The 13,285-nt window shown below is 43.3% G+C and overlaps 1 protein-coding gene across 2 annotated transcripts in view; it reads right to left on the minus strand.

The window, feature by feature from the left end:
• Nucleotides 1-1,270: 1,270 nt before the first annotated feature.
• LOC126542481 (protein amalgam-like) overlaps nt 1,271-13,285 on the minus strand; it is a 384,751-nt gene continuing 372,736 nt past the window's right edge. For both annotated transcript variants that reach the window (XM_050189567.3, XM_055077279.2), the window contains one exon: nt 1,271-2,822. In XM_050189567.3, coding sequence (XP_050045524.1) covers nt 2,701-2,822 — 122 coding nt within the window. In that variant the 3' untranslated portion in view covers nt 1,271-2,700. The remainder of the gene's footprint in view (nt 2,823-13,285) is intronic.

Consider the following 13,285-nt stretch of genomic DNA (forward strand, 5'->3'; position numbering starts at 1 on the left):
AAGAAGAACGTGCTAAGCGACTTGTGACAATGCAGGTGTGTCAGGCAAGACGGCAGAGCTGTTCCGGCAGAACTCCGGTACAGCACCCATGCGTTGGAATCAAACCTGTGTTCATGAAGTCAGGCGTCACTATAATTTTTGAGGTTGTGTGCATTTTGTTTAAAATGCTCTGTCACGTAATTTTCTCTTGCAAAACTCCTGAGTGTTTTTCTCGTGACTTCCCGTCGTGCCTCTGGTGCGGGGTGTATCAGGCGTGGGTCTATCGGTGGTCGATGGTCAAAACTTTCTTAAGTACACGCAGTGGGGGCTTGCTTGTCGTGCCATTCCCTCCGTAGTGACTTCTGGTACAACTTGTCACAGAGACAATCTTTGGAGGCCACACAAACTTACAGCGCGACTTGAGCTGGGATAAGGGTCTCGGCCAGGGGAAAAGCACCATCTGCCCGCGCCATGCGTGCGCGTGCGTGGTGTGTGACTCATTCATTATGACGAATGCCGGCTCTGTAAAGATCCGTAAAGCTATGTAAAGACGTCTGTAAAGATATATGCCATAACCTTCGTCTTTTTTTGTCTTTTTTGAATGGTATATATATATATATATATATATATATATATATATATATATATATATATATATATATATATATAGCTCGCTTTTTCTCCTCTCTCTCCTCTCCCTCTCTCTCTCTACCTCTTACGTCTCTCTCTCTCTCGCTCTCTCTCTCGTTGCGCACGAACTCAAAAGAGAAGGCTAGTGTGTGGAAGAGAAAGAGTGAGTGAGTGAGTGAGTGAGTGAGTGAGTGACCGAGGGAAGGGAAGCGTAGCAGGGGGCGACATGAGAGAGAGAAACCAGAGAGAGAGAGAGAGAAAGGAAAGACAGGGGGGGAGGCTCAGCTCCCTCCCCCCGCCTTGGAGTGAGAGAGAGAGAGAGGGAGCGCTCCCTCTCTTTCTCTCTCTCTCTCTCTCTGGCCCACCCCCAAATTTGCAGGTGAAAAAGAAGTTCGGGGACAAATATATATATATATATATATATATATATATATATATACATATATATATATATATATATATATATATATATATATATATATATCCAGAGCGAGCTCTGTTTGTATCAAGCATACCATCAAGCTGCGTGGCCTTCCACTGCTCCATGTGTGCGATAATTGCAAGTAATCACCACCAGCATTGCAAGTTAATTGGTTGCACTGCCGCACAGAACAGAATGAAATGTCATAGCGCATGCGACGAAAAAGAAAGACACGCTAGCAACAAACAACTTTACACTTTAATGGTCAACCCGCGATCTCCTTTACAACCAGTGTTACAGGAGGCAGCAGTTCCAATCTGATAATTACAAAAACTCACTCTGGCTCTAAAATTTGAAGGGAGGAAACAGCTGAAGGTGACTGGGAGATGCCAGTGACCAAATCTTGCGACTTGGCGATGCCTGCGCTGACATCGTTCGACTATAAGAAACAAAATCTGCGCTATAAAGGGTACAATTTTAAAATGAGCCCGCTGCTGGCGATCCTCAACCTAATGATGAATCAGCAGTATGTCCTTAAACGTAGGTAAAGCTGATGACTATATGAGGTAAGGTTTAAAAAAAGGAATGTAATAAAACGGGGGTGATTTTTCTGCTTACTTATTGTGCCTTTGAGCACCGGTGCACGGCATTGAGCCAGGAACCTGGGCGCTGTGCTTACAATGCATGTTTTATGCTCCTGGTGCACCGTGACACTAAACGTCTTTTTTTTTTTTTCCTTCTCCTTAATGTTGGTTCAAATATATTGTTTTTTTTACTCGATTTACATATTATGTGCCTCACGGCTGCTCACACACTCAAGTGGTGATAACGCGATTCTCAAGACGTCACCGCTTGTGTAGGGGGCATCATCTGGTCGTACATTATATACACTTGGGACAGCACGTTGAACGCAATGACGATTCAAACAGGGCGACGTGACTCTTGCATGTTTCGTCCTTGCTCATGAAGATAACGTGGAGAACAGTCGCCACATCAGGCGGGCATCGTTCTCAGATCGTATAGCACTGCTCGAAGCGTTGTTTCCATGGTGACGTGCCTCGTCCACTTCACGCGCAGTCGACGCTGTCCCGAGTCTCAACATTACGAGACCAAAAACACTAAACAACGCCGCGCAGACTTCTCTATGATTCTTTTTCTTTCACCCCAGGGGAAATCGAAGCGCATCACCCGCGTCGCAAATGAAAAACAAAAGAAGACAGAGAAAATAAAAAGGTAAAATAAACAGGAAGGAGTGCGTCTCAGGAGTCGCCGGCATCTGTCGGGTGACTGCATCCCCTGCAACAAGAGCGCGCATGGGTGTAAGGGCGCGTAACCCCGCTAGCGTGTCTAACGGGCGTGGTTTCAAGCGCTAGTATAGTGAGTGCTCCAGCGTGAAAACAAGTGCTCCATAGCCCTTATCACTCCCATCGCGAGGCGAACCGCCCCACAGTTCCAGATCACTCGGCCAACCCCCTCGCTTAGACCCCAGACTCCACACTTGTCACCACCGGGGCCGCCACGACAACACCGTTGCTCGACGCCTGGCACGCTCCGCGGCTGTGGTGTCTCTCCGGGTGTGCGTCGTCTCTCCTGTCACGCACGACACGGCGTCGAGTGCCGTTTTAGTTTGTCACAACGTCCGGCTCGTCTGGGTGGCGGCCTGTCGCTCGTCACCGGCGCCTCGAGCACACCTGGAGACACAGTGCCACGGCGAACAGCGTGAACGGCGCCGACCGGGCGCACATGGCTGCCGACGGGTGCTTGCCGTGCTGCATGGCTGCGGGGTTCTCGCCTGCGAACATGGGGTGCACACAGAAAACGTGTCTCAACGTCAGGTCCCGTTGCCTAGATGCGCACATATTACCAGTTGTTTCGAAGAAGAATTGAATCTGTTATAAAACACTTATATTTCAAGCAATGGCTTTGTTCCCTGTGGATTTGTGTGATAAGGAGTGGCCATTATATCATTCACAACGTTTATTCATTTGATGCTTTCGTTTAGAGACCGTTCCCTTTATACGTCTACTACCTGGCCGGCTATCGGCCATCTGTGTTCCCTTATTTTCTCTATTACCGATGCTGTAGTATATAACCTAAATATTATTAATTCCAATTTAAATGTATAGTATTTCTTTCCTAAGTATTACTGCAGCAAATCGGCTTATAGTAAAATTTCCGATGCAGTGAATGTTTACGTCAGTCTGCACTGGTCTGCACACACTCGCTAACTCCCGGATCTGCATGTTCCGAGGTAATGCGCAATCTCTGTAGCCATGTATTTCGAGCGCTGGACGTGATACAAGAGAAGACTACCGTAGCAAAATTGTGGTGTATCTTTATTTCTGATGACTGCTCTCATGCCGTAGCCGTGGTCATCCCTGGACAATGCATAAATCAAGCGTAATGCGACGCATGCCATTCCTGTCATTCCTGAAAAGCATGAAAAGCTGGTCAGAAAGTTCACGGAAACTCTAGGAGCGCATTTTCGTCTAGATATCGAAACCCTACGTTACCGTGGGGTCCACCTTCAATAAGAAATGAACACTAGAAGACAACTTGACAGACAAAAATGTGTTTTGATGTACATTTCTTTGATACTACGCCGCGTTGGTGTAGATATTGAGCACAACGACGGTGATGAGAAACGAGAAGACCAATAAAAGAAACGAAGTCTATCGTAGCACTCTTGTGCAGTGCTTGATTACATAGTCGGCGCCTCTCACGTAAGACTTTGGTTAGAGTGTTGGGTTATAGGGTAAGAAAAACAAAAAAAAAAACATAAATATCTGTCTTTTATCAGTGCCATTCTAACCAGAACCGGTGTTTTGGCTGCATGATGAACAGGTGGCAATAGTGTACATCTATACAATAAAAAAAGGATAGCGGAACATAACATTTCTGGGAAAAACAAGGGGCAAACACAGGGGTCAATGTGAGCTTATTGTCGGCGTGCACAGTAGGAGCCGAGCCGGTCATTTAGCTGTTTTAGTCGGAATGTTCTGTTTGAGCGAGAAAGCTCCATAGCACTGTCGCACCGCAGCTATGGTAGCCGCGTTAGCTCGTGTTCCGCCTGTGTCCAACGGATACTGCTTGAATATAGCTACACTTCTATACAAATATTCCGCTTTCTGGATCAATGTGATTGCTTGTATTGCACGCTGTCTGCAAAAGCGTTAAGACCCTGTTTAGACCCTGCAAAAGCGTTAAGCTGTCGGCCCTGTTTATGGCGGCGTTTTCAGCATTTGGTAGAGTTGCAGTGATAAGTAACTCTGGTCTTTGACGGGTGGTAACATAGGCACAACGAATCCACAATTAAAAATCAGCCAGGCATGTCAAATCAATCTGTATATTAACGATTTTACTGCACTAATCAGCTTTAGCTAGGTATCGGCTTATGCCTCTAGCATTGCGGCTGCTTTTAACATTGAACTAAAAGTCACAGCAATAAAGGGAAAAACAATCTTCAGATTTATCCTCGGGTTCGAATCAAAAATCTCACAGCTCCAAAGTCGTGATTTTCTACTGCATCAGAGCCGCTTTGCATTTCCAATGAAGAAAAGTTGCATGTTGAGCTTACTGTCTGAATTATCAAAATGATTTTAACGGGTTGCGATAAAGATAATACCTCAAAATATGAATTTTTTTTTTTTTTGCATGATTGAAATTAAGCTTTGAAAACACCCAAGGGTTAAACGAGCAAGCAACAACCCTCGTAGTCTTCTCCCATATTACAAAGAAAAAAAAACTTGCTTTATTGCCCTATTGTGCTCTGAATATGCATTAATGGGTCACATAAGAGTAGCATAAAATATGAAATTCTTTCTTTATTTATGATATCCCTTCAAATAGCATAATGGCAGAATTCTTTAGATTTAGAAATGTGTTGTACTTCATTGTGTATATACCTGTCATCAAAACTCCACCCTCGAATTGCATCATACACAGCCTTCATCCTAGTGAAAGCGCAGCGTACTTATCTCACACTGCGAATCCAATTCACTAATTTACCGCTTCACTAAAACTTCCTTTGACATAGATTCAAACATGTGCAGTGGATTTGTATTCTCTTTCTCCACCAAAAATCAGCACAGGAAGTCATTCATTTGAGTTGCTAGGTGATACCGGCGCCACAATTAATTGCAGAAAGAATTCTAAACGCAAAACAAACCGGAAAAGCAGTAAGCATAAGAATCAGGCGTCTGGAATTACGCTTCGCATACGAAAATCTTCATTTCTAATCACGGTATTCGATTCCGAAATTTATGCTTCGTTTTCGTCTAATAAGTTGTGTGAGTGCGTCTAGTTGAAAGAAGAGTTATGCGTTTAATGGCTTCTTAGTGGCACTTTGAATTTCCTGCCATTAAGCCACCCATGCAAAAGTACTTCGTTCGAATGTCTTGTTTTTAAATGAAAATGAAAAAAAACCTTCAAGACAAGATTACTCGCCTTAAGTGTGTCATGGCTGCACAGGTAGAACACTTGCTGGTTGAGTATGGGATCAATTTTCTTTTCTTTTTTTCTTTTTCGTTATTTTTGGAGGTAGACGGCTTTTTAACCAACAGGGCTGCGCTGGTTGCTGAGCTGGTTATAAATTTTTTTTATCTCGAATGAGTGCAGCGTTTTTTTCTTTCATTTCTGTTCACGAAGTGTGCATTAGTCGGCAGGAGGAGGCATCGTGGTGATGTTGCATTTGCTTTTCTCAATAATTCAACCGCCACATCAGTCAGATGTATTTGAGCAGCCTAATAATAGACGCGCTTCGAGTCCCTGCGCGTCTTCTCTCTTTTTTTTTTTTTTTTTAAGACGAAATCCTTATGGTGCCCCATGAAGCGAAAAATACGGTGCCCGCCCGGCGTTATCATCCCATGGTACCAAAACCCACTTGATCAAATGATGAAATCACGTTCTCGGCACTGACCTGCTGCGGCTCGCACTGCAAAATCGCGCGGGAAAGTACAGTGAATGAAGGTGAATTAGTTAAGATGAATTAAAGTGGATTAAGCTAGATTACGGTGAAATGAATTCTATTAAAGTGGATTAGGGTTGGTACAACTTGCTGTAAATAAATTATGTTAATGTGGATTACAGTGAATTAGGGCGACCTAAAGTGGTTTAAGGTAGATCAAGGTGGTACAAATTAGGGTAACGTGGATTAAGGTGGATATTTAAATTAAGATGGTAACTTAGATAAGCCCTCATGCTTTCGCCTTAAAATCGGGTAAGGGTATTAAATGACTGTCAGTTATGTTTTTCTTAGTATCAAAATAAAAGAGATATAAACGCCTTTAACGCTGATAGTTGCTGCTTTTCAGGTAATGGTAATAATACTAAAATATTGTAAAATAACAGGTAAGGTCACAGATTTGGAAGTTAGAAAGATACAATGTCCCTGTTATTCAACACAATAAATTCAATACAAGGTCCTGTAAACTCTATAACATACATAAACAAAAGGCGAAGACAGGTTGCAGTTCCTTCATTCTTTACTGCCATTTTTTGATAACGCGAAGTTTTCTCAATTTACGATAGAAGTTCCTCAATGAACATATGTATATTCAAACAGCATTGCGTATACTCTGGGGCATATTTCCATTTCGCAATGGTGCTTCTTTTATTTCCATGATGTCTAGCTGTAACAAGATATATCTGGCATTTGTTTTATTATTCAGAGTCCTAATTTCTTTCCATTCAAAAACAAAACATTTGAATATCGCAGACACTCTACAAGTTGCAATATAAACTAGCATAAATGTAGCAAAACAAAACTTACTCTTTCTTCGAAGTGCATCAGAACACAGCATGCTGGGGTGTATGCAGTGCTGAACAAAAGAAGCAGTGAAACGAAGGAACCAAGGAATAGTACATCTTCCAGAGCCCACGATTCCAGTTATGTTCAATGTGTACGTGGTATGATTGCAACGCATATTGTGTAGGTGCTGCTGTTTCACGAGTAAAGCTCTCTACACACTTATTTTCTCACAGTAGCTGAAGTGAACGTGTCTTTTACTGCAGTGGCTGTGTGACGAATCGTCTTATGAAAGTGAGCGTTGGTGAACTGTATGAACAAACTCTTCCTGAAAGATTGTTTTAAATAGTTACAAACGAGGCGTCGAACATTTTCAAGCCACGTTTTGTTACCTTGTGTTCTGAGGTCTTATTTCCTGTATGATCATCAGAATAAATCAACTTCATCCATTCAATCAAATAGTTACTATTGTTATTTCAGTCACAAGTCGGAGCGCAGGCGTATTCAGTGCCTCTCAGAGGTGCTGATATCTCTTTACATAAATTGTAGTGTTTTTTGTTCTTGTTTTTTTACAGTAAAAGGCCCGCGTTTCAAAGGCAACGTTACATCAATTGTTCAAATTCTTCCACAAAAGTGTTTTCGCGCTTGCTTGCACACATCGACTCGAAACGGCGTTCTAATGCACTCCCGAAAGCTGTGAAAACAGGAGACACGCAAGCACCACGTTGACGACAGGTTTGCTTACCGTGTCCAATGCATCTTTTTATGGTCCTATAAGAGGAAGTGCCGTGAATTAGACAAAGCGCTAGTGAACACAGACGTAAGAATAAAACATGCATGACTGCCATAAAATTTGCTTGCCCATATTCTTTCGTGCCGGCAGCCACTGCAGTAAAAGTTGTTTTTTGTTTTCTTTTAGCTAAATAAGTCAACGTCGTTAGCGCACGACAGTAATCGACAGTCGCAGCTGCGCGAGACCGGAGCTGAGAAGACGCTGCGGAACATGAACGACAAAAGGGGCAGCAAACATTTGCGTAATTTGCTCGTGCCCCATCGCTCGCTATTTTTTGCCCGAAACATCGCAAACAACGCCCACGAACCGCAGCAAAGGCTTACATAAAATGAAGTTGGCGAATTCACATTATGAAGCGCTGGCGCGCGTGGAGGGTTCTAATCAATGGTGAGCGCTGTATTGATCCGTCATTGTCAACGCTGCACTATGGCGTCGCCTGCGCTACGAATTCGTCAGGGGTCATTAGCGGAACGACGCCCCGGAGGAACGCTTATGAGCGAGCGCCGTCGTGTTGAAGCCCGCAGCAAGCCGGCAAGCCTTTTGGTTCTTCAACTGTGCTCGTTTATTTGGCTCTGCTTTTCCATATCCTTCCCTTTTGCACTCGAGAAAAAAAATGCGAGTCATGCTCTAAACTAGCACGCGCTCCGCGCACCCTGAACTTCTCGGAAACGCTAAATGAGCTCGAAGCAGAGACTGTTCCGATGGCCGTTGTGAGCCGTGGCGTAGAAAGCATCTCTGTCATCTGACACAAAGTTCTGATAGCAGTTGGGTCCGAGAAGAATAAATTTATTGATACAAACGAAAGCATACAGTGTATTCTGTTCAACAAAGCAGACTCGAAACAAAAAATGGATAACCGTAATAATGCAAAGAAAGCGTATACAGAAATTAGGCAAAGTAACAATAAAGGACAAAGATTAGCGGGTCATGATACGTTGACCGCACTTGAAACTCAGGCGTGAAGGATTAAGCAGTAACTTCATTACTGGCGTGCAGTAGGCACGAGAAAACATGAAGTGCACTTGTCTACGAGAGCATCAAAATCAAGCCTGTAGTATCAAAAACAAAGTGCTAAACACAACCAGAAAAATTGTGCGCTACACGAAAGAATATCTCCGCGCAAATAAAGCCAAAAGAAAATAAAAAGAAACAAAAGAGCATGCAAACACACATAACAAATTACCGTGAAATACGGCATTAGGCATTCTTACATTAAACAACTAAATTATTTCAGGGGCGCTATAAAGTAAAACTATTCCAAATTTTCCCATTCCAATTCCGCAATCAGCCCACCGCGATTGGTCAAAAACTTTTTTGGACCACCTCCACTTCACCTGTCTGTCACGCGACGTCACGAAAACTGCGATAGCTCCCCATCTGATATAACGTGTACACACTGATTATGCATAATTTGACCGAATAAAACAAAAATAGTTATCTCTGATCGGATGCCTTTTTGCCATTAGCCCTCGGCTACTAGTCAGAAGTTTTCGGGCTGCACCCACTTCATCTGCCTCTCACGCGACGTCACAAAACCGCAAAAACTTACCGCGTCAAACTGACGCGTACGCGTTAAAGATGCATTAATATGCCGAATAAAACTGAATTTTCTTCTGCATAGCCGCAGGCCGCCCCGTTCCGAAAGGAATAAAAATGGTTGCCGCCGATCGCTCTGGCACTCGCTACTCGCCCCTGTCGGAGAGCATGGGTTTATTTGCGTGTAATAAAACTTTTTGCGTGGCCGTGTAACATTTTCGAGAACTTTCGGCACATTTACGACCTCGTTCTGCCAACCCTTCTTTGCTGAGGGTCCGTTTTATATTCATTCTTAAGGTTCCGTCGCATGCCGCAGCGATTGTCGACGAGCCACCGCAAGCTAAGTAAGAGAAAGCGGACCAATCGCAGACGCCGGCACCACCCTCTTCATCCGGTTATCGATATTCAGTGCAGTGGCTCGGCCCCATCAAATCCCTCTCCACTTGAGCATGCTCCTCGCCTCTTTTGAGCCAATTAAATAAAACAAGCCGCTCAGTGCAGGCAATGTTATTCGTTTTTCAAGCAAACAAAAGTGACCTCCTATGAACGAGGGGAGCATTTGATTGGTTTGTTCAGACAACACTGCGGGTGACCGCCCGATGCTTGCGTAGGCGGTTACGCAAATCTGACGTCAGGAGATTGGAATAAAAACATATTGGAATAGTTTTACGTTATACGACCCCAGATGCGTAGCTAAAACCCAGGCAAGTGCGAAAGCAGGCCGTGATGTGTCACTTGTTCTGTGCGCACGCTTGCGCTTTCATTGACGTTAAACAGCTTTAAACAGCGCGACACAATACACCACAACAAATAGCCACAGGACAGAACACTGACTAATAACCAAATACTTTATTTCCAGGGCTGGTATACAAATGCATGATGAACGAATACCCATAAGAAAGGAATAAGGAATCAGCAACTACAAATATTCTATTTCTCTTGTTTGTAGGGAGGGATATCTAGGATGCATGCGTCCCCGCGTGTAAACATACTAAAGGCTTCTAAATTTTGCATGCACGCGGTTCACGGTACATTTTAACTATTAGCATTTTTCAACGATAGGAGTGCAACCACCCCTCTGACAGTGGGTAGCGAGATCACTGTGCCGGGAGATTTTAAGTGACGCCGCAAGTTCACGTAGGTGGTCGTTTATGTATAGTCCGGTTCCACCGATGTAAGAGAGATTACACGCGAGCGGAATCTCCTAAACGACCTCCGTGCAACACTCAACAAAATGACGAGTTTGTTAGAGCTTCGCTGTTTTATGTGTTGTCCTTGATTCACTCTTCTGCATAAGCCACGAAGCTTGTTAGAGGCGCTAAAGCATTCGCTGTAGTCCAGCCTTCTCCGCGAATTTCAGTATGTTGTGGGACATGTGGTGTACATGGAAGACAGCGACAGTCCTTTATCTTGAAGGCTGTAGTAATTGTTTCTGTTATACACCGCTTATCATTTCATTAAATAACATTACTGCAACGCTACGAAGGACGTTGGTCGAATCGCCAGCATGTCTTCTTTTGTGAACTTGTGCTGCAAAACTTCGTTGCACAGAGTGCTCGCACGGTTGCGTCAGAGCAGCTTGCAAAAATGCTTTTGTGACTATGATTTGTGATGCAAGTTTTGGAAAATATGCACGAGAATGAATTAAAAAAAAAATTAAAATAGTACTGATCTTCACTACGATACTCATCATTTTGCTGAGTGTTAGATTGGCTGAAATCGCCGATACATTGGTCAAACAGGAATATGTATGAATGACCGTCTGCTGAAGCCATCTCGCTGAACATTGTCAGAAGTTCAGTCGCACACCTATCTCTAAAAAAGCGCAATACAGTTAAAAGGTACCGCGAACAGCTTGTAAACTAGATTTTTCATGTCTTTAGCATCCTTACACGTGCGGACGTATGCATGCGTCAGCTCTCTGTCCTTTCCCTATGGGCAAATAAAATCTGCCCTGCTGATCCTTTATTTTTTCATTTCTTGTGCATTCCTTCCTCATGTCTTTATATACCGTTCCTATAAATAAAGCATTTAGTTATTAGTTTGCCCTCTGTGCTATGGCTATTGTACTGTGTCTTGTGCCGCGTGGTTTAAAGCTGTTGCTTAAGAATAAGTTGCCACCAGCCCAAATTGACATGCTAACTTCCTTTGATACTTCAAGTAGCTGTTGCTGCTGAGTGAAGCCGTCAGGAAAAAACGATATGTTTATTCGATTTCCACTGCCCGACAACATAAGTTGTGCTGACGAGTACATTATTATAATATGTATGCTAGCGTCAGTCATCTTGGTGTTAGCGACTAACCACATTACAGCTTAAAGGCAGCGCACAACCGTTCAAAAGAAGCAACAAAGAAAACTCAGCAAGAATATGTGAAATTCTGACGCCTATAGTTTAAACGGGTCGCCGCCCGCTTCAAGACAAAAATATTTCCAAGTCTTTAGTCTAACAAAGTGTGCAGCACATTTATTAACTTTGATGAATTAGTAAACATATAAAGGTCCCTGGATTGGTCCCGCGTTTGGACACCAAAATATTAAATATAGCGAGCGGACAACCTGACAAAGACACAAAATTCAGAGCAACGGTAATTTGCGGCAGCCTGAGTGAAGAAAAAAGAAATGGCTGCGAAGCTCAGCTGATTGTGTGCAGCCATTCCGTGGCATGAAGCTCATCGCCTCTTTTTTCAAGGAAGAGCGTGGGAAATTCAACACGTTACTAGCTGTTGACATGGTAATGTAGGAGGGTCGTACTGAAATTAATGAATCCGAACGGTAAACAAATGATCACCTTTTAATTACAGAAAATAAGCGTTCTAAGCTTGTTTTTCCGTCTGTTTTGATTTTTCACAGTCTCTATTTCGTGCATATATTTTTCTCCCCAATCGGAAAGCTTGAAGACCTTCCAGTAAGCTTCGTTTTAGCCTTTGTAGAGATAACGCCGAAGTGACGTAAACATCTCCTCTGGTAATCACGCATCGCTGGAATCACATTTGGCCGCATTTGTGGAGGCTGCGTTTCGCTTCCCAGTCTTCAGAGTCTCAGCACTGTAGAGCGAGAAATGTTCGGGTGCTCGTTATCGTGCTGAATCATTGCTTTTTCTGTTATTCGCATATCGCGAGACTGAGCGTCTCCAGCGTTCTAACGTGTCGAGCAGCATTTATCCGCCGGTTACCTGAGCTTTGAACCATCTCCTGAAGTTCACCGGGCACTTTTCCGACCACGTCGCTATTCGATTTATTGATAATCGGCGGTCTTCTTGGGTAAGTGCACCAGCGATGTGCTTGTTGGCTTTACTCAGAAGCACCCGAGGGCGACCCCCTTTGAGGCTGATCTTCAGTCCTCGGCTCATCCATGTTGGCACACTGCTCGATCTGATTCACGCGTCGCCGTACGTAAGCGGAAGCCTCTTGTAAATTTCTGCTCTTGAAATTTGCTTTTTAACCAGCGATTCAATCGCTGGGCATTCACAAAAGGAGACATCGTGTGCTGTCATTTCGTTTGGAAGTACTGGTGACTAGATTATGTAACCTGTTGATGCCAAATGGCTATAAATGATTGCAGAAAAGGTGGAGCCACGAACCACCAAGTATGCGCTTGCAGACTTACGTACAAAAATTCTTCATTATGTTACTTTCAGTACGGCCCTCCTAAATAGCCATTATTCAGTGCTGCAGACGCTGCGCCAACTGCACATATTTCAATGTACTGCTTTTGATTTTGCTGTCATCTCGTATATGAATTTTTTGCTGAAGGAGAAAGTCGTACAGAAGCACAATAATTTTGCTATCGTATGCAGCGGCTGCAGTTATGAAAAAACATTCAATTATTATAAAACAACTTGATCAATATGTTCTAGTGATATCTTCATGCCAGCATGCTCTCGTGAGCATAAAGTTTTGTTTGTGTACATACTGTTGAACGCGACATTCTCAGCTTTTCCCAATTTGCCAATTTAGCAAGGATTCAACATTGAAACTAACTTATTGGGCGCTTTACCGCAAAATAAATCTTACAATACGTAAAAAACATGGCTCTCGCTCCGCTCAACCAATTACTCTAAATTTAAAATACGCAAATAAACGCGGATACTCCTTTGTTCATAATACTTCATATTACTTGATAATATTTCATATTACTTCATAATACTTCATAATACTTCATAACACTTCAGGAATTGCA

Source organism: Dermacentor andersoni, chromosome 2 (assembly GCF_023375885.2).
Source record: "Dermacentor andersoni chromosome 2, qqDerAnde1_hic_scaffold, whole genome shotgun sequence".
Taxonomy (NCBI): Eukaryota; Metazoa; Arthropoda; class Arachnida; order Ixodida; family Ixodidae; genus Dermacentor; species Dermacentor andersoni.